The sequence below is a fragment of the Athene noctua genome, chromosome 2 (genome assembly GCF_965140245.1).
Source record: "Athene noctua chromosome 2, bAthNoc1.hap1.1, whole genome shotgun sequence".
Taxonomy (NCBI): Eukaryota; Metazoa; Chordata; class Aves; order Strigiformes; family Strigidae; genus Athene; species Athene noctua.
The window spans coordinates 50,726,698-50,749,186 of record NC_134038.1 but is presented as its reverse complement, the minus strand read 5'-3'; the positions used below and the strand labels follow the sequence as shown (position 1 = coordinate 50,749,186).

The 22,489-nt window shown below is 37.5% G+C and overlaps 1 protein-coding gene across 3 annotated transcripts in view; it reads right to left on the bottom strand.

The window, feature by feature from the left end:
* Positions 1-22,489, bottom strand: part of SS18 (SS18 subunit of BAF chromatin remodeling complex) — a 47,228-nt gene that overhangs the window by 5,716 nt on the left and 19,023 nt on the right. Inside the window, exons 4-9 of one of the 3 annotated variants that reach the window (XM_074899047.1) lie at positions 20,918-21,071; positions 13,626-13,847; positions 4,952-5,119; positions 4,120-4,224; positions 1,828-1,920; positions 982-1,104 (exon numbers count right to left, since the gene is read on the bottom strand). In XM_074899047.1, the coding sequence (XP_074755148.1) occupies positions 982-1,104; positions 1,828-1,920; positions 4,120-4,224; positions 4,952-5,119; positions 13,626-13,847; positions 20,918-21,071 (865 nt within the window). The remainder of the gene's footprint in view (positions 1-981; positions 1,105-1,827; positions 1,921-4,119; positions 4,225-4,951; positions 5,120-13,625; positions 13,848-20,917; positions 21,072-22,489) is intronic. The other 2 variants (XM_074899048.1, XM_074899049.1) reach the window with 2 other exon arrangements.

The window sequence follows — 22,489 nt, the reverse complement described above, 5'->3', positions numbered from 1 at the left end:
ATCAATTCATCCATTACTTATGAAAGAAGAAAACTTGCTGAATCTCAGCGGATCCTCTTAAAACTTAACTCTGTCTCAACATAACTGGATTTAATGCAAATCTGGCATTTATCTACATGGCAAATAAGTCAGCCATGCACGTCTTCACATACCCACAATAATGACAGTTTTAGCTTTTAAGCCTCCAACAGAGCTAAGAATTAAAATATACGAAACTAGATTTCACAGATTCCTTCTTCGAGATATATACACAGCCTTACAACATGCAAGCAAGCAAAACTTGAGAGCAGTATTTTCGGTATGCTCTTCTGACCTCAAGTTTTCAGAAGTAATGGACAAAAATTACATACTACTACTTTAAGTTTCCTGTTTGGGAGGTTTTCCTTGAATCCAAGGACTACATTATCTTCCTTGTCACACAGTATTTCTCATTCCTGCCATACTTCAGGAGGTTTGTACTACTAGTGCAAATTTATAAGACAAACTCTCTTGAAAGCTGCATTGGCAGTGCTTCTATTCATTTCCTTATTGATCAGCGCAAGAATTGTAAAAGAATGATTCATGGACATTGGGTGAAACTTTAAACCAGTCTTAAAAAGATCTTGTTCTAAATGGCAAATCCAGGGATGAAAGGGTATAAATAGCTCTCTGCCAACTTTTCATCCTCCTGACTCTGTTCACCTACACGGGACAGCAAACAGCAGTCTTTCTGTGTCTTTCTAAATTACAGACACCTCCCACATATTTTTTAGGGACCCTCAGTTTTCTATGTTACCACGTTGTCCCTGACTGCCAACACTGGATCTACTTCGCAAAAGATGATGTCTTCTACACTTCCTTGTTTTGGCCCAGTAAAATTGTGGGCATACACCTTTTTTGCACAAGCCTGGGCTTTCAACTCAGTAAACCAGGAATGGAATAACATATGAGGATCAATCCTGCTCTTTTTTGTGGTTGCTGTCTGCGTCTTCAGGTTCTTACCATAACCCTGCTGTTGTCCTGGATAGCCTTGTTGGCCTGGATATTGCTGCTGTTGTGGTGGATAACCCTGCTGTTGGGGTGGTCCTTGATACGCATCTTGCTGCTGACCATATTGCGAGTTTCCTGTAAGACGATTGCAAGAAAGCAAAAACTTATAAAGATACCTACTCTATTATTTTTTTTTCCTCCTAAGATGCACAGCCAACAACACAAGACCAAAATGAAAATGCAATACTGATTTCAAAAACTGAACAAAACAAAGAAAACTCAAACCAAACAGAAGGAATTCGGCCAAACAAACTGCAGTTAAAGCCAATTTTGCAAAGTTGAACTGCAGCATTTTCAGCATCTCTGCCAAACGAGCATTACATTTACTGGAACATCACAGTCATAAGATCATGACTATGCTAAATAAAATAAAAAAAAAAGACAAAATTAAGGACAGCTACAAGAGCACAGACTAGCTACACAAGATCAGCAAGCTGTTTCCTAATGGCACTATAATTATACAAAATATATACACACACAAAAAGATATACAACTGAACCAACAAATTTATGTTTAAATAAAAATTTCCGTTGAGGTAAAAAAAAAAAAAATCTCTAGAGTGTTTTAGTCATTTTACTGTTGTTAGAAATGGCAAATTGTGGTTATATATTTTAGGTGTTTGCAAGAAATTATTCTGAATGCTTCAAGTTCCCTGCAATTTTCAAGACAGCCAGCAACTAGTATTCTACAAGAGCTTTGCATGGGTATAAGTTGTGTTGTGCAAGAATTTTTGTTCCCGTTGCGGGTGGGGGAGGAAAGGGAATGTATGTGCGTATGTGTGTGAAGGTATATAGATACCTCCTTCGTAGTAATGTTGTGAGGAATCCTCATAAGGCCTATCGTAGCCTTGTTCAGGATACGACGGTTGCTGATAACCGTAATCATTATGACCTACATCAATTCGACAAGAGACAGGAAGAAACGTTAATGGCCTCTGAGTGAAAACCCTAAAAATATTTCATTTCTCAGAAAAATGAAAAAAATTTCAACTGGATATACATGAAAAAGAATTTTCAATTGTATTAGCCAAAGACTTATTAATATGATTTCCTTTCATATTGAATTAACATGTGACAGGAAAAAAAAAGGCTTAATGCAGTTTTAGCAATATCACAGCAAGGGATGGTCTTAAACCTTCTGATAATCCTTGTTTGGGGGGGGGAAAAAAAAGGGTACTTTATCTTTCACTCAAAAAAAAAAAAAAAAAAAAAAAAAAGCAAGCATTTAGGCCTTTCACATGTAAATAACCTGAATTAAATTAGAATGAACAAAGAAAGCAATTATCATACTTTGTCTAACACCTGTTCTGCTGATCTCCAATTCAAAAGCATATGCTAAAAGCAGTGTGAAATATAACAAATAAAGCTCAATGAAGTTATGAACCACAGTCTACATCAAATTTTGCTTTTAAGTGACAGGAAACCAACATTCTCAAGGTCTTCTCTACAAACAGAATTCCTACAAGTCTTAAGACAACACTTCCTCTTACATTCCAGTCCTGAGTAGGATCATTACAAACAAACCTTCCTTTTCAGAGACTACAGGCATCGCTGATTGAGAAACCAATATATGCAGTGAGAACTTCACCTGTTATTTTTAGAACAAATATATTTTGTCTTGCAGATGACCAAAATACATCTTATTGCTAACTTGGTCAAGAAAACAAGCCAAAACTTTGTTTAAATTTGAAATCAAATGATACAGAATATATAAATTTGGAATAAAATTTTGGAATAAAAATAAGGAAAGGAGAAAACAGTTCTAAAACTAAGTGGTCTCTGTAATTAGTTCTGCAACTGTATCATATGTCATTGACTGAATCTAACAAATACATAACCATTAAAACAAGTCTTACAGTAGGTTATTTATGTTCTGTATAAGATTAATAATGAGGTAATGATAAACAATTAATCTTTAGAAGGAATGGGTCTTAGAGAAGTCATCTGTGCTGCCACAGAGCTGTTGATGGTAACACTGAATTGCCCTTACTACAGAAAATTGCCTGTAACCATTTAAAGTTCATGAGTGTAACATAAAAGTTCCAAAATTAAAGCTTAGTAATTACAAGTTAATGCAAGCTGTAAAATAACTCTGCACATATGTCTCCAAAAATAATACATGCAAGCTTAGAGAGATGTGGCTTGATGCATCTTAAAAATCAATTTAATGGAAATTAAAATTCAAACACCTAACTTGTATCCTTTTATTTACAATGGGTAGTTGCTTTGACAATTACACAGCTTTGCTTCATATACATTTTTAAAACATTAACATCTACCACATTCCTTGAACTTCATAAGATACCATTAAGTTGCGCACACAGTTTTATCACAGTAGTCATGAGTCAGCATCTTTGTTCTCCCAGTCTCTGCTCAGCCTAAACACAGGTTAATTGCAACTTTTCTAATTTATAACACAATCCAATAGCCTTCAGCACTCTAAATTCTGAGAAATAGGAGGACAGATTTATGAAACTCAAAGTTCCAGTCTTGTCTTGAAAGCACTGGGGGGACTTCTAAAGAGGATTCACAATTACAATCTCCTCAGGGCAGGGACCATTTTATTCCTTTATAAAAATTAACTAAAGGCCCATACCATAGCAGCAATAACACATCTGTGTGACTTACATGAAAACTAAACACTAAGTTAAAAAAAATAGAGCATTTACAGAAAAACCATGTTTTAGCAAGTTTTTCCACTCCAATAAAATCTTTAATAAAAGGATATCGCCCCCTCTCTTATTTATAATAAAGTTATGACTGTTTTAATTCATCTCAATTATACTAGATATGCTAAGGAACTCTCCATACTTTTAGATAAACCAATTACAGAACTTAATTTTGAAATACTATAACTGTTGTTAGAGTTTCAAATGGGAGTACTACAAATTACATACTTTGAGTAAGTTGTAAAATTAACTAGTCATAGTAACTTAAACTGTAGTAACAATTCTGAATTTGAAATATTTTGTAAATGTGAGGTATGATATCCAATTACTGTTCTTGCCTCTTTCCCTAATTTTGGGCATAAGACTACATTAGTATTGGGCAGGTATAGAAAATGGGAAAGTTAACATTTATGAGAGATTACCATCAGGGTAATATTGCTGGTTCATGCCTTCTGGAGGACCTTGTCCACCATGACTGTATTGGTCCCCATAATAGTCTTCCTGGCCTGAGTACTGCTGTGGTGGGCCTGAAAAACCACAACCAGTCAATACGTAAATAACTTGTTTTCTCTGTTATAAAGCCTGCTAATTTCTGATTTTAGTATGAGAAATACTTCTCAAATGTACTCCCCACCCATATCGTTGCATTTCAGACAACATATGTAATCTGGTTTACTTAAAAAGTAAAATAAATGTATCTATATATATATATATATACACACACAGACACAGTTTGGCTGCACTAGATTGAGCACATATATATCGAATTTCAGTTTTGAGCTCATTTTAGGAACATGTGTATAACAGACTAAGGTTTTTAAAAAATAGAGTTACTCCTTTTCTAAAAGGACTGGGAAAAAAAAAATTAAAAGAGAGAACCAAGATTGTGAAACATTGTTCCTTTTTTGTAATTGAGCAACTTCAGAACCAAGCAGGTACTCTGTTCCTTTTCTGTACCTATTACTTAAATATCGAAACAGAATTCTGCATCAGCATATCTGAGATGAGTATTTTTAGATACTTTTTGTCAGAAAGAACTCAAAACAATAAATACTTGTCTTCACGTTTCATGGTGATACCAGTAATCTGTTGCTGCAAGAACCACCCGTAAAAGAGTAACAAAAAAGAGTCTGCAAACAAGTCTGTGACACCTAATGATTTGATCGAAATTTGGTGTAAGCAAGGGAGTGATTTAAAATAGTTTTCAAGATGGTTATTTAAAATCAATATAAAAACACTGAAGTGAAGTCCTACCTTGCTGTGGCGGCCTGTATGGAGGAATCTGTCTCTGACCCATCATGTGATTTCCTTGGTTAACTTGGCCCATCATTCCCATGGGTGGCTGCTGCCCCTGGTAATGCTGGCCACCTGCTTGTGGCATGTTGTATTGCTGGGAGGGAGGCTGCTGGTGCATCATTGGACCTGTAAATGGAAGAGTAGCAATTATGTCTTCTGTAAGACATGATTTGTGACTACATCTTTCAAAAAGACCATGGAAAACTCAACCTTCAAAAAAGGACCAAAAAAAGGGTCTGTATTTCTAGTGCTCTCACAAGCATTCCTTGTTTCTGGACCCGTGCGAATGCAGGTGATCAATTCAGTAACTGAGTTACAAAATAGAACTCAGCCGGAATAAGGCCGCTTTCTAGATGATTCTTCTTTAAACTCTACAGAAACATTAGCTTACTCGTGCACAAAGATAACAGACCCTTCTACCATTTTTTGTTTGTTTTAAAAAGCATCTGCAAAGAAATCATAGATGAAAACCTGATGGCGAAGCCTTGATAAGTCATAGAAAAATTATTTAACATTGTGAACTCCTTGGGGCATCGTTTTAATACACATGTAGTTGTTGTTATAGACCATCAACAAGCCACTTAACTGTTACCACAAAATAAACAATTTTATTTAGTCTGTAAAGACCAACCCATGTGTACCAGCAAGTCAGGCAATCACGTTAACAGGCAGTACATAGAAAGGCCCACAGGAATACATGCTCTGCCCAGCACTGAACAGTCCCAAGCAGACTATAACAAAAATCTTCTTTCATACCAAGCTGTACCAAGTTTCTATGAACCACAGGAAGAGACCAGATGAGATCAAGTACTGCCCATATTTTATCAACTGAGAAAATCTAATTAGGGCTGAACTTGGAGAAATGCAAACTTCAGTAATGAAAACAGACAGTTAAAGAGCACCCCACTGACATAACACAGCAATGAAAATTATGATTACACCATTTCATTACATGAGATTGCAGGTTAGGTTGATACAACTTTTAACAAAGAACAGCTTCTTCACTTTCTCTCTAGTACCACTTCAGAAAACTGTTATTCCAGTATTAAAAATATGAGGAAAGAGTTGTGACAAGGAGCTACACTTCTTAAATGACATCTTTTAAAAGGTCATTTTAACTTAACACATAGTGCACATTTTATAGTGATGAAACCCTAGGCTTTTCTTGTCTTTTAATTTATTTTATAAACTACAAAGCCACTAGCATCTCTAAAAAGTCACTAGCATCACTAAAAACCAAAACAAACCAGAACATCAAACCAGCACAGCCACTCCTTAGCCCCATCCCAGGAGAAAATGGTATCATCTAATTTTCTATAGGATAGATTTTGCCACTGCATTTAATATTTAAAAAAAAAAAAACCCTAGGTGCTGGAGCACAAGCAGAAAGTCCTACACGAAACCACAGTATTGGAAAATTACCTAGATACAACCAATACTGACAATGGACTTTATATAAGGAAAGGAATACATAGTCACTTAGATCCTGCCTATGTGAGGTTACAAGAGAAAGTTAAGCCAAATTAATTAGTGGTATGAATTCAAAGTGCGTCAGTTAAATCCCATTAAACCCCCGTGTGGAATCTCTCAGTAAGAAGTAAAGTGTCCTTAGTTCTGTTAAGCTTCATTTTCCTCTGAAGATAAATATTGCCCACTCTTAAAATGATCCAGTTATGATTCCATCCTTCAGCAAGGCAGTTTCTGTGTTCTGATTTTAAAGTTTAAAAAATCATTTAAGTTGAGATACTGTAATTATTTTTCACTTAGCAAAAATATATTTCATTTTTTGATCTTCTGAACAAGTAATTTAGATCATTCCATTTCACTGCTCCTGTTTGGAGGTACTGAGAAACATTAAGCAGCCTTGAAAAAAAAAAAAAAAACTTGTTGCCATAATATTCCTAGATCTCAAGAAAGCTTGTTAATTAACAATATTAATATTAGTCACAATACAATGTGATAAAAATGTGTTGGGTCCCCATGGTGCAATGTAGAGGTTTTCTGTTTGCTTTTTAAATTAGAACTTCATTAACGCTTTGTAGAGCCACAATGAGAATTCACTACCCTGTATCAGACTGTGTATTGTGTTATTAACAGAGTGCCTGGCTTCCTTCCAGTTTGGTTCACATCTCTCTCTTATTAAGAAGATACCTAAAAGAATAACTATGGTATCTATTGTATCACACAACAGAACCATTTTATGCGGCAGTTTTGAGGGGTGAGGTAACTTTGAATTTGTTTTTTAATTTGAAAAATCAAGTCTACACTAAAGCCACATTTATTTGTTGTATAATACTTAATATGACATAAAACTAACTTAGAGAACCCCTTCACAAAACTTAAGTTAAAAGATTAAGACCATTAGTTCATGATCTAAGACTTTCTAATATTTATAGCACATACTTTTACTGACCACTTAAAACAGAGCTCTTGAATCTCTGATCAGGTCACAACAAACCACACTCAGTGGAAGTCATGATCTCTTGCAGACTTGGAGATAAGACTTCTCATACAGAAGTTCACAAAATTCAGTGATGCAACAGAATGCTCACTGCTTTAAAAAAACCTCTCCTTAGTAACTGATTTTTTTGTGAATTTCTAGAACTATTTATTCCAGAGAGGACAAAATATCTGATTTGTACAGAGTCCAACGTGAGTCCAACAAAACACTGTATAGGACTATCCCTGTAAATATGTAAGTACACAAGAAGACTATTGTCTTTCCACAGAACTATTTTAACTTTGGTAATACAAAAGCCCTATATTTTAGTATGAAAGCCCTACACAGTTTCTGTATATTCAGAAGGTAGTCTTCACACATCAATATACTGGAAGCATTGCTGGGATAAAAGTCTGAAGAAAAAGATGCTAAGGAGTAATACTGCAAGTCCTGTGAGCAGTACAGGCAATTTGAAAAATGCAGTGTAGACCCATATTACTTATGAAGTAAGTGTATGTATAAAGCAAGCCAGACAATAGGTAAAACCAGAACTGTTCATTGTTCAATTTCTTTAAAAACAGTCTACATTACCGAGAACACACAACTTTTTCCTCAACTGCACATTTCGAAGTCATCTATACCTATTCAATGAAAAAACATGTTCCAGCTCCCAGCAGTGTCTCTTAAGGAGGACTCACATGTAGGGAAGAAAGTGGACTTAAGTGAAAATAGGCTCATAACTGATCTTCTTGTAAGTGCAGTGACCCAGTAGCAGTCTCCTGACAAGAAATGACTAAAGAAAACTGACAACCTAGTCTTCAGACATGTAAGATGAATAGAGAGAAACAGAAATGCAAACTAGAAGTGGGTTCCAGATAAACCTAACAAATCTGAATGCACTGAGGATGAAAGAGCTGCAGAAAAAATGGTCTACTTAGCTTTGTCTCTTCAGCTGAAACTCAGAAACTGGTGGTAAATGATATGAGACAAGAACAACTGCTGAGAAGGTTGAAACTTAGGAAAGCAGAGAAGTAAGGAACCACACTCACAAATGAACTGGTGGTTCTGCTGTTCTGATTAAAGAGGTACGGGAGCAGCTGGATATAATCAAAAAGCAACGGTATAAGCTATTGTTTCTTCAGTCTTCAAAAATATGTTGGTTTTGTTGCTAAGGTGAGGTCTATTCTTTAGAATAGAATTCTAAACAGAATTCTTTATTCTTTACAACGTGCACTTGTATCGATAAAGCAGGTGGACATCCACATTAGGGTATCAAAGTACACCATGCCAGATTTACCACAGTAAATCTTGTCATTGTGTCCACTATTACATATATGTAAAATATATACCTAGCAATGCAGCAGCCCTCAACAAAACTTCGTTGTTGTTTTTCTTCATGTTTATTTAAAAAAATGCATGTTATTAAACATAAGAGATAGTGCTAACTCTTGCAAGAGCTAGCTTAGGAACGATACCGTAGGGTAAATTTAATTTCCATTTTCTCAAGATTCTTGACAAAAGCTACAATTCAGATGTACTTAGTCAAATGAACCAAAAACTTAAAGGTGTTTTAACATGAAGGGTAGTTTAAACACTATCTCAAAAGACTTTGAGGATACACATTTTTTGCTACTCCTAATGTATGACTAAGGCTGCAAACTGAAGGTAGTAGAAACTTCTCCACACACTCCACAAAGTCCTCATCTCAAACTGAACCATAATTTCAGGTGTCATTTAAGAAAAAAATACATACAAATAAGTCATAAAAATATTTCCTTAGTTAGCAATGTCACAACTAATATTTTACACTAGGGAAGAAAGATTAAAGAACAAACACTGTGGCACCTGTTTGCATCTGCAGTTTTTTTCAAGATTGGAGAGCTTCAGCGTCTTCTACAGCTAGACATTCTACAAATTCAGCTATAGCATGATGGCACTTCAGAATGTGGAGGCAATTTTATTTTTCTTTAATAGATGTCCAGAAAATTGAGACTGCCCTCCGTGGTCCATGATGTCATGGCTATTATAAGCAGTGGAGGTACTGAAATGTAACAGCCTCTGCTGCTTACATGGGAATGAACACATGGCAAGACATTCACAGAAGGTCCTCAACCTCAGAAATAATTTTGTCCTGATTTGTCGTCCCCTAAAGATGTTTGTATTTCAGGTAACACTGAATGTTCCTATCTTTATATTCTTTTATGTGGACAACAAAAGAACAGGAATTCTGCACCCTCATCTCTGCTGTCTCTATCATCTCTTCATATATGCTTGTAATTGAAAGAGCTCTGAAACTAATGGAATTTATGTGTTTGTATAAATGATACTGTCATTTAAAAAAATCTCAGCACCAGATTCAACAATTGGGCTTCTGCAAATTATCAAGTCAACATGATATTCTCATGTAGAGATCATATGCTAAAAGTAAACTAGGTCCCCTCCCTTGCCCCAAGCAACATATAATGCTCATTAAATATAGACTGGGGAGTTTGGGAAATTTGCTTCAAGAGCTTCTGGCAAGGAAACAGAATCCTAGGAAAAGGATCTGTGAAACAAAGTTTCTGAGATGGCCAAGCTGTAATTTCATGGTCTTTACTTTTAAAGTATTTGAACTCTACTGTTTATTATTATTCTCTGACTGTGAAAGATTTGTTCAACATAAATAAGAGGAATTTCCACATTAAGTTTCAGGTTCCAGAAAATCATGCTTACACCTCCCATCTGAAAAGTCAAAAATCGACTTGAAATACTTCATTCAACATAAGTAGCTTCCAATACAAAAGAAGAAATGCACCCACAAGAATGGAGTTTCTTCCATATTCACTCAGCTTCTGCTGTTTCCTGTCTTTTCCAAAAAGGTAGCCAATATTCCTTGTGGATGTCCCAGACTGCTACAGAAGCTTTTTAATCAAGAGTCATCTACATAATCTTCCACTTAAAACATTCTGCTTCCTAACTCCAAAATTACTAAAATTCTTCTTTTAACTGGACTAACTATATAAAAACAATTCAATGAAAATTTTGCTTTCTCATTTAACATACTCCTCTGACTAGCATTTTATAAACTAGTGAAAAATCAATGAGTACAAAGTGGAGACAGAAAGTAAATCCAACAATGGGTTCTGTTACTATGTATTTTATTTCTTAATTAGCACTTTTTCATTTTTTCTTACTAACACCATCTGCCTCAAAATGTGTATATACAGCAAGAAGTTTTGCTAGAAAATGCACATAAAGTTATGCTAAAACCACCCAAAAGTCAGATCAAACCTTTCTGCGTGTTACGGTGCCTTTATTATATGATAACATGTTTTTTTTCTAAAAGTACTGGCCTCATTCAGTATATAGTAGACATTATTCACTGAAAAGCTGTTTAATATTTTGTTTCCTCCTAACTGTTTGTGTGAGATGCCATGCCTAGTCAAACACTGAAGACAGAATTATTGATTTACTCATGGGTTTTCTTATGACACTCATAACTAAAATGTCCAAATCTTCATAATGAATATAGTTTCACAACACTCCTGTGAAATCAGATGGTATAATAATCTTACCATCAGATTCATTCCTCTACAGATGGGGAACCTATGCAGGGAAAGATTAAGGTCAAAAACATCTACTAATTTTTAACAGCCAACTTGAGATGCTAAGACTTTATCTTATGGAATACTTAGCATTATATTTAGCTAGTGCTGTTTTTAACTGGCAGATATAGTAGGGACCTCTCATTCTCAGTATGGATCACCCCTTTATAAGACAAAAAACAAGGAGTGCTTTTAGGGGTTCACAAATGTCTCCTGGCAATACTGAGGTACAGAAATTTTGTTTCATTTCTGTTTCTGAATGGCAGTACACGCTACCAGTTAAGAAATCTTCAAGTCACAATCTGTTTATTACCTTTTTGTTAAGATACATCTCAGTGCATTTCCTAGAAGCTCATTCTTGTTTCTTCACTTAGATGAGAGGCCTGCAATATCCATGCTTGGCTGAGACCTCTGCCCAGCCACTGTATCTTGGCTTGCTATCTGAATCTCACATGGCCTCAGAATTCTCTGCCATTCTCTAGCCTGCTGTCTTGGAGTTGTAAATGTACAAAAATATTTTTTCTAATTTATCACCAAATCTCAACACAACTACAACAACTAGGAGTAGAACACGGAGGAAATGTATTAAGGAGACCTGACTAGGAATATTCTTAGGTCAAAAACATTAGCTAGTAACTAAAATAGAATAAGATATAATAATAACAATAAATAATAATAATAATGCTACTGATGAAAAGGAGAGAGAAATAAAACCCAGGAAGAGACAAGTGATGTACAATGCAATTGCTCACCACCCCGCTGACCGATGCCCGAGTACCTGCTTGCTGGCAGAACACAGGAAACTGAAAAATCTTCAACTTAGGGTTAGTGCTACTTAGCAACAACTAAAACATCAGTGTGTTATCAGCATTATTCTCACACTAAATCTAAAAGACAGCGCTGTACCAACTACGAGGAAGAAAATTAACTCTATCCCAGCCAAAAAGAAGATAGTATCTTTCTGCGTGATTTCTGATAAGCAATTTTCAAGTTTGACAGAGTACTGAAAATACAGCAGGGGAATATCGTAAGGAAGAAAAAGAACACTACTTTGAGATGGAATAATCACTAGTTCTAAATTGTAAGCCAGTCATACAAAGTATGTTGTTTCCTGTAAAGCAAGTTAGTGGATGGCTCCCTCATACATGTTTATTGCTAACTCTCTGCAAGTAAGAAATTTCAACTGAGCATGCACAGAACTTTTCTGAAGCATCATACAAAGTTCACAAAATTACTCCATGGTGGTGAATTGCCCAGAATACACAGATAACTTGCCACTTAAGAGACATCAAAAATATTTCTTCTTGTGATGGTTTCTTCTGCTATGTGCCTACTTTTGTTTCCTCTGCTGTTAAATTTTAAGAAAAATGCCATTAACAGTGTGGATAATGAAGCCCTCAGACTTTCCACTTTTGCTACTGGTAAGAAAACTGAAGAAATAGCTGTTCCATCTCGACTTATTTTTGGTCTCTCATTACTTAAGTCTTTTTTCTGTTCTGAGCCTTTCTGTGATCTAATAATCAGGATCAGTATGATATGGTCTGTTTGTACACCTCAGGAACAAATGGTAACTCTACACAACAAAGTGGAGCTTTGGTCTCCAATGAGAGTATACTGCAGTAAGAACTTATGCCACTGAAGGATAATTTTTTCTACAATGACCAGGGAGGGAGCCTTCGAAGAAGAGAAAAAGACATTCTCCTACAGCATTAAAAAAGAGACAAAAACCTCAAGTCATATCCTTCAGCTAATACATCTGTAAGAGTTCATGTAAGAGTTCATACATAGTGGGGAAAAAAAAAACATATTTGCCGTAAATGTGGCAGAAGCATTTTTTTTTAAAAAATTCTGCAGCATGTCTTGTAGCAGGTGGTATGTCCAGGTCCAGCACAGTAACAGACTTAACAGGTAAGCTGAAAATACTACTTGCTGACTTGTAAAGCGTATTTATAAGAATGTGCAGTATATATACAATTTAATAAATTGGTCTGTTGTAACTCTAAAGCAATATTGTAATTCTGCAGTGTCCTTGCACTTCAACAAGGATGTCAACGTAAACATCATCTGTTTATGATATGCAAATATCCTAGATACAAAATTAGTTTTGAATTTTACTATATACACAAGGACATCTGAAAACAGTAGAGTAGCAGATTTGTTCCTGGAACTCAATTTTATTTCTTCAAGATTAACAGTCATTCCACGCTAAAACAGAATGCAGCAAAAAACAAAGATTAATGAGGTATAAAAATCTGAGGGCTACCTAACTTTTAATTTTTCAATTTACCCAAGAGACTGAAGAGCAGAGGTGTATTTTATCAATTTGAGCAATAACACTTAGATAGAAGTGTAAAGTCTGAGAAACTAGTTCAAACTTTTAACTGATGAAAGCAGATCCATTCCCAGATTCCCACACAATGCCTGAGAACAATTCAATATCTGCAAATAAATAAAAATTCACTGACACATAGGAGAAAGGAGATAGAGTCCTCCAAACATGGGTACAAATGCATTTAGTGAAGGAAATCTACCAGAATAGACCTTTTTTAGAAAGAATCTGTACCCGAGATGTTTGTTTTTTACAGAAGCTAACATGCATCTTGCTTACCTTGGTTTGGTTGCATGTTCATGTTTGGTCTGGGACCATAGTTGCCCATTGGCTGTCCCTGGCTCATAGTCATCTGATTCTGCACTGGCATACTCTGTGAGGATGGCACTGAGTGATTATAGCCGCCCATCGACCCATGGCTACTTGAAGGCATGTTCATGGAACTGTTCGTCATATTGAGTTGGTTAGGTCCAGGTCCTTGCATAGGCATATGGTTAGGTCCTTCAGAAAGAAAAACAGGGAAAAAGGTCCTACATTAAGTCTCATAAAACAAGCAAATACAGTTGTAGTGAATCACAAAACTAAACAGAAGTCATATAATACAATTACATTAGAGCAATACATACATTGGTGATAAAAAAAAAGACTAAGGAAAAATGTGGGCCCTCTCTGAAAGGAGAAGGGACACTTGGTCACCCAGGATACGGAGAAGGCTGAGGTAACTTTTTTTACCTCAGTCTTCACTGGCAAGGGCTCCAGAAACGCTGCTCAAGACACAGAAAGCAAAAGGGAATGGGAGAATAAAGAAGCATCCACTGTAGGAAAAGATCAGGTTCAAGACCACCTAAGGAACCTGAATGTACACAAGTCCATGGGACCTGATGAGATGCCTCCGTGGGTCCTGAAGGAACTGGCAGATGAAGTAGCTAAGCCACTATTCCACCATATTTGAGAAGTTGTGGCAGTCCGGTGAAGCTCCCGCTGACTGGAAAAGGGGAAACATAACCCCCATTTTTAAAAAGGGAAAAAAGGAAGACCAGGGAACTACCAGCCAGTCAGTCTCACCTCTATGCCCAGCAAGATCATGGAGCAGATCCTCCCAGAAACTATGCCAGGGCAGATGGAAAATAAGGAGGTGACTGGTGACAGCCAACATGGCTTCACTAAGGGCAAATCATGACTGACAAATTTGGTGGCCTTCTACAACGGGTTACAGCACTGGTGGATAACAGAAGAACTGACATCATCTACCTGGACCTGTGCAAAGTTTCTGACATTGGTCCACATGACATCCTTGTCCCTAAATTGGAGAAACATGGATGGATTTGACAGACAAATCACTCAGTGGATAAGGAATTGGCTGGATGGTTGCACTCAGAGTTGCAGTCAACGGCTCAATGTCCAGGTGGAGACCAGTGACGAGTGGCATTCCTCTGGGGTTGGTATTGGGACCAGCACCATTTCACATTTTTGTTGGCAACATGGACAGTGGGATTGAGTGCACCCTCAGCAAGTTTGCTGATGACACCAAGCTGTATGGGGTGAAGCTGACATGAAGGGAAGGGATGGCATCCAGAGGGACCTGGATAGGCTTCAGAGGTGGGCCTGTGAAAACCTCATAAAGTTCAACAAGACCCAAGTGCAAGGTCCTGCATATGGGTCAAGGCAATCCCAAGCACAAATATAGGCTGGGCAATGAGTGGATTGAGAGCAGCCCTGCAGAGAAGGACTTGGGGGTATTAATGAATGGAAAACTGACTATGAGCCAGCAATGTGCACTCACAGCCCAGAAAGCCAACTGTATCCTAGGCTACATCAAGAGAAGTGTGGCCAGCAGGTCGAGAGAAGTGATTCTCTCCCTCTATTCTGCTCTCATGAGACCTCACTTGGAGTTCTGTATCCAGCTCTGAGGCATCCAACATAAGACAGACATGAGCCTGCCCAAGCAGGTCCAGAGGAGGCCACAAAGATGATCAGGGGGCTGGAACACCTCCCTTATGAAGACAGGTTGAGAGAGTTTGGGTTTTTCAGTCTGGAAAAGAAAACGCTCCGGGGAGACGTTATAGAGGCCTTCCAGTACTTAAAGAGGGCTACAGGAAAGATGAGGAGGGACTCTTTATTAAAACTCAGTGTAGTGATAGGATGAGGGGTAGCGGTTTTAAACTGAAAGAGGGTAGATTTAGGTTAGATATAAAGAAGAATTCTTTACTGTGAGAGTGGTGAGACCCTGGAAGAGGTTGCCCAGGGAAGCTGTTGATGTCCCCTCCCTGGAAGTGTTCAAGGCCAGGCTAGATGGAACTTTGAGCAACCTGATCTAGTGGAAGGTGTCCCTGCCCAAGGCAGAGGGGTTGGAACTAGATGGTCTTTAAAGTCCCTTCCAACCCAAACCATTCTATGATAGGATTCTATGAAAGCTGAAACAGTTTGCTCATGATTTCCCAACTTAAAGTAAAAAAGTTAACAGTCAAAATTCAGCTCTACTATGCATTTTCTTTTGTTGAACTGCTGAAGCTGCTAAAACAAAGGTGTATATTATCATACAGCTCATGTTAAATCCACATCATATGCAAAACTAGTCTTTTTAGTACTCGCACAACATGCCCTGAATTTCAACATGAATTGCCCCAGATCAGTTTAACCACCAGCTTGGTAGCTCTACGGCAGCTACATCATTGTTACAATAGGTGTAAGAGTTCTGTTCATTCAAGCAAATCATACTTTTTTTCAACTCAGGCAGTATTAACATTGACATGGTACAAATACATGCAGAATAAAAATGGCTGAAGGCATACTTAACATTGTTTGAACAGATAATCTATAGTGAGTATTCTTCAACAGTATTTACAGATTACTAGGGTGGGAGATGATGACTGGAAGGACAGCCATCAAATTACCAGCTCACCTCTCACACCTCCAAAGATGCAAAGGAAGATAAACCTGTTCATATATCCTTGAGGCCAACTACATCTCTTCATCCTTTATTTCCCCTCTTCCTGACAACACAGGTTGGAATTGGATTGTTCTCTGAATTAAATCTACTCTTAATGGGTATTTTTTAAAGCATAAACATTAGAATAGCATCTGATCATTACTTTAGATGGGATAAGTGAGCAGCTACTAGAAATAAAATTAGTAAGAGGCATGACTGGATATAAATATGACAAGTGAAAAAAGTAAATAAAATGCAAGGTTCTGGCATATGACATGTACCACATGAAGAGTTTATGAAGATATGTACACCCAGAGCAAATGACAGAGTAGGTCAACTGTAAACAAGGCAAGTGTTGATATACAGAGTTCACCAAGAAGATGCCATTGTTGCCAAACATGCCACAGGTATTTTGTTAAGCTACAAAACTCTAAGACATACCGAAAATTTAGAAGAGGAACCTAAAGGAAACCATGCCAGTAGGAAGATAGTGATTTGGTTACATACATTTTTTTGTTTTGTTTTTTGCACAGGGAGGTATCTGCCTTCAGATATAAACAGCTCCCAAGTCCTGTCTTTGTTAAAGAAATAATTGCACTAATCTAGGACAAAATGAAGGCAAAAATAAGGACAAAGAGTTGTACACAAGGTCAGAGAGGCAATACCAAACGACCTGCAAACAAAAGATTCAGCAAAAAAAGGTAAGAATGATCAAGGAACACAGCTACCAAAAGCCAACATGAAGAAACAGAGAGTAAGTTTAAGAGTATGTTTATCCTCTTGCCCTTTTCAGGACACCTAACTGAAAGGAACACATAAGCTTATTTTATCAAGGAAAGGAAAAAGGTGTCATATGTGTAGTAGTAGTTCACTGCTCCTGCAAAACAAGGTGAGCAGAGATTGCTCAATTGTACAAAGGCAGATCCGCCACAAATACAGAAAAAATAACTCAGTGAGTAGGGTTATGATCATGACAGAGAACTACAAATGCCTGTACTGTCTCCTCTTCAGTTCAACACTGCCTAACTCTGTAATAGTGAGAACATGGAGAAGGGTTTATTTCTGAAAAAGTGAGATCATCTCTAACCATGAGTTCAATTATCAATGTGTAAAAGCTAAGCTGAAGAAAAGCTCCAGACTACAGTGCCAAGCAACTATTAAAGGACTGCTAGAAGACTAGTTTCTTAATTTCTTTCCTGAGAAAAGGAAGGAATACACAGAGTTAGTGCCAGAAAGTCAGGGCCTGGGAGTGGTTTAGTTCCCTTTTGTTTAAAGGAAGATATTGTCAATAACAGATTTCAGAGAGCTAGCCAAGCACACAGTGGAATAATTTTTTTAAAACTGGTAATGTAAGAAGCAAAATGGGGAAGGCAAAAATCATCACAAGAGAGAAGTTAAAAAAATATAACATTTTCTCTGAAAGGCTGGGTTTTTTTCACATCTCCCACAGCACCGAAGTAAGAGAAAGCACTCCTAAGAAAAAGTTGGCACATGAAATGTCAGGCATGTCTATGTTCTGGGGTCAAAATCAAGTACTTTGTTAGTGAGAAGCTAGAAGACAAGAACAGAGCAAAACCTAAGACCGTAGTATCAAAAAACCTTGCAAATTAAAAATAGTAAGAACACACTTTAGAAATGAATTTTTTATAGTTTGCCAAAATATTTCATGGGGTTCTCCTGCACATAAGGACACAACAGTCAATTTTTTTCATATGAATGTATGAAATAGGAAGGACAAAGTATGAATGCAAGAGACACGAAGTATGTATCTGCCATTAAAATAACTGCTTTAAATGCTATACTAATTAGATTGAGTATCATAATACAGTTAGTGGAGTAAGCATCTATCTTGACTATAAACAGAGGTCCTTTTTCCTCTTACCCACTTACAGACAGTATCCGAGAAGCTGTAAGCCTAAGTGCATTTATGACTACATTTGCAGGAAGGAAAGAAGACTTTGAGAGAACTTGTTGGTAATACACAAGCACCTGTTATTCAGGAAGATCACCTAGCAGTACCAGGACAAAGGTCAGAGAACCCTACAGCTAGTCTTAGCTTTCAACTTTCTACATCTGATAAAACGAGCTCAAGAAATGGGGAAGGTAACTTGCCACCAGCACAACACAGTTCATCATCTCCTTCCAAATTCAGACCACTCTTCCCTTATTTTGCATCACACAAACTCTCAGTCAATGTAACTCTTCAGACAGTAATTTTTTCAGGTCAAAGCCCTAAACTGTCACAGGCATGGATAACACTCTATTCCACCACAGGCTGAAAAAGGTTCATCATCAATGTCTTCCCAAGTAAGAGGATACAGACACTCATTTGTCAGGGGATGCAATTAAGGGCCTCAGCAGCACGTTAGGTCCTTTATTAACCACAAGTATGACAAAAATCATCCTTTGACCTTTAGGTAATGGGATAGGTCTACAGCAGAACTTTAAACCAACTCATGCCCTGACCATCCCTAGGCAGTTCTTTTAATCCTCCCATCAACCCTTCCACCCATATTCAGGCCTGTGGAAGCCCCTACACAGATAAGCCCTTCCAGAAAACCTTAGCTTGTACTTTTAAGAGCCTGCATGTTATTTCTTCCAGGCTAGTCAACTCGTGGTTGCCAACCCTGGATTCTCTCCCTTTTCACATTAATGACTTTATTCTTTTTGGACAGATCATCTCTTCAGGTATTTAAGGTTTTGTATCTGGCTTATATTACAAAGTGTCTGTTTAACTTTAGAGTAAGTGCCTTATAAACAGAAAGCAAATGCATACACTGCAGAAATTATTACAAATACATGTCTATGAAATACAGAAAGGCTCAAACTAGCAAACACACACAAAAAAATATTCAGCTATCCACTTAACAAGATGATTCTGTTTCCCCTTTTCCAATGCCTAACTATGAAATGATTTTAGCCTGCCTTTCTGACATTAGAGATGCCTCATCCTAAGCTGTTTATCTTCACATCCTCAGAGACAGCCTTAAATAGAGAAGGGAAGGAACAGACATTCAAAAAAGGGAGTATGTTGGAAGAAAGGCTAAATTAAAGCTTAGTTGGAAACTGTATTTAAGTATCTGTCTAGGTGAATACCAAAACAAACCTATTTACCTTTCACATATTTTCATAACAGCTCTTTTCTTATTCTATCTAATTACAAAATATGTATGTTTAAGGAGTGACTTTTCTCCCCTGTGGCTCTGCAGTGAAGTCATTATGCTCACATTGTGACTTAGTAATCCTTCTCCTTGGAAAAGATCATTATAATAACAATAATATGATTACACCAGAGGGTCAAAGAGACTGATTTGTGAGAGGCAGTGCTATTCTCCATGGGAGCTGATGGATCTTAGATGGATAGAGGACTCCACAACCAGAATCTCTCTGCCCTACTTAGGGAACAGCATATATTGCTCTTTCCACTTCCAAATGCAGACCATGACCAACATGTGAGATGAAACTAACTTCTTCTCTAGATCTTTTATTACTTCTTACATGCAGCCTCTAGAGGTTATTCAGCTACTCTTCGCAGAAAAGCTGTCACTACCAGGTCTATTTCATCAAGATTTGCACAGAAATTAGAGACTACAGCAATCACTATATTTTTTTACTTCATATTAAGTTTTGCATAGTTATTTACTACATTTGCTGTTGTGGAGCTTATCCTTGTGACAACTGGGAGATGAATTTTCAAAGATACTTTGACAGCAGTTTCCTTTCTTGGAAGAATCAATACCTTGAAGAGCTTTTGTATGAAAAGTTCCTCCATACAGAAAAATGAAGGGGTCCTGAACAAAAGCAATCCTGGGAATCCAATTTTAAGCTGAAAGCCAATTCACATGAAAAAGGCAGTATGACTTTATGAGTGGAAATTCTGGAAAACAACCTCTACATAAAGAAGCAAGCTTTTCCAGGGCCCACTCCATTCTGATCTGACTGCTAAAGGGAATAGTTACCCCAAAGCCAGTACTGGTAGGTACAATGTGGAATTTTATCATCTTGTTTCACTGCTTTGTTTCTGACTTCCCAAGCACTTTTCTTTTTATTACAAAACAGGATGGCATAAAAACTGACTTAAAATTTACACCTAGAACAATAATCTGGAGGCCATTTCTTTACAAATCCCTTACGATTCAACACATCTTCAATAATAAAGAACACAGAGGATTAGTGGAAGCTGGATGACTTTCTGTATAGAAGCAATTTTTTTTAAACATCTCCCCACATTTGAAACGCCCTTTTTAAGAGGTATCTATTTTATTAGTATCTAATTATTTAGCTAAAATGATTTCACATTATCTTTTTATGGAAGGATTTCTGTTCACTCAGCCACAGGCCAATACCTTTCCCCAATAAGCCTTCTGAAGCCAGCTGTACTGCATGGTTTCAAACAGACTAAATTTAGCCAGTTCTGTTCATCAGAGGAATGCTGTGTGTCAGCTACATCAAAGCCCAAGGGCAGCCTGATAAACACTGAATACAGGTCACGTAGCTCTGTAGCTAACAAACTCTAAGAGAGCTTGTACTCGGGGGCATTCAAAGCAGTTTTGTCATCAACAATCTAGTATCCCTTGAGCCCCCATGTCGTTTCAGTTGCCAGGCAACGCTGGTGTTAATGTCTTAGAGGAGAAAAACTTACCAGGCATCTGGCCGTTCATCTGGTTCTGCATGTGTGGTGCAGGAGGGCCCCCACCTACCATACCATCTGAAGACATGTTGTGCGAGCGCGGAGGTGGGGGAGGGCCGCTCTGACTCATCCCTCCCGGACCCATAGGCATATTCTGTGTGGGTGGCTGAAAGGAGACAGTTTAGTCAAACACAAGAAGCAGTTAGTCTGACAAATATATTATATGTACATATGGTACAGCAGTTGCCTATATTGTTCAGTGGGATATGAAAGAAAGCACTGAAACGCATTTCTTGCTCTGTCCGATATGTTTAACTCCTACCAATATTAACTTTGGCAAAACATTTAATATTTCAATCAATTTTACGTGAAGTATTTGCATGCAGACAACACCACAGCGCCTTCGAGCACCACTTTAAAATAAACACAAATCAATGCCTTATTAAAAAATTATACCTGAACAGTTTAAGATTTCTGGAGTTGCTCCCTCCTACACACACAAAAGCTTTCCTTCAAAGCAACATTCGGTGAACAGAAAAATAACTTCGTTGTAATTCTCTCACATCAACAATTTGTTGCTGTTAACAGACCTTGCACCAGGACAAAACAGGTACAACAAGAGATGAAAGCCTCTGAATGCTCATAGAGGAGCAGAAATTTGCACCTGGGTGTGGTAAAATGCTTGCGATCTCTTCCCCTCTCTCCCCCGAAGCGTTGAAGGCCTAGTTCATAATTTCGTGCCAAACACCCCCTACAGACTGGAAGCACATTAGTGCTGGCCTCCAAAGGTCCAGAGACAGCTGCCTAGAAAGGATGTTTTTGGCAAATTTCCTAATGAAATTGTGAGGAAAATAACTGAATAACCTTGAGAGTTCAAAGAGGGAGAGCAAGAAAAACAGTAAATACAAGGGGGAATTTACTATTAGGTTCTACTCGTGGCAATGTAAGGAGACACAGAAACTGCTAGTAGCCAGCTTGGTTTTCCTATTAAAAACACCTGCGAGACTGTACGATCCTCCTCACATACCTTCGCCAAATGCTTTCAGGGGAATAAAAATCATCTCTGTGACAACGAATGCCTGGGCCTCTGGCTTTTGAGGACCCTCTCTGAAAAGCTATTAACAATTCATGCAAAACACTTCCTGTGAGACAAACGAGTGTATTTTTCAACATTTCTCTTCATAGAAAGAACGAAGGGGGTGATCCCTAAGTACACATCTAGCCTAGCCCCCCTTACACCTACACCTACTCATGAGGACGTTCATAAAGACAAGATGTAATACAGTCGAAAAGAGTAGCGCTTTTCAAAACAGTGTAAGACAGGACCCCTTTTTGGCCTTGGAAATGACAACATCTGGGTAATACAGATACATACACGTGTATTCATTTCCCAGGGGGAAGGGGGGAATCATACTAATTTATTTTCTCAACATGTCTTCAAATACCTCAAGTAAACATTATTTTCCCAATAAATATTTTTTAAAATTCCTCCAGAAATTAGTGAAAAGTTTTTTTTCAGCGGAGGCAGGAAGCAGATGAAGGTAAACACAAGCGAACAGATGACTTCTCTTACTAGATTCCTCT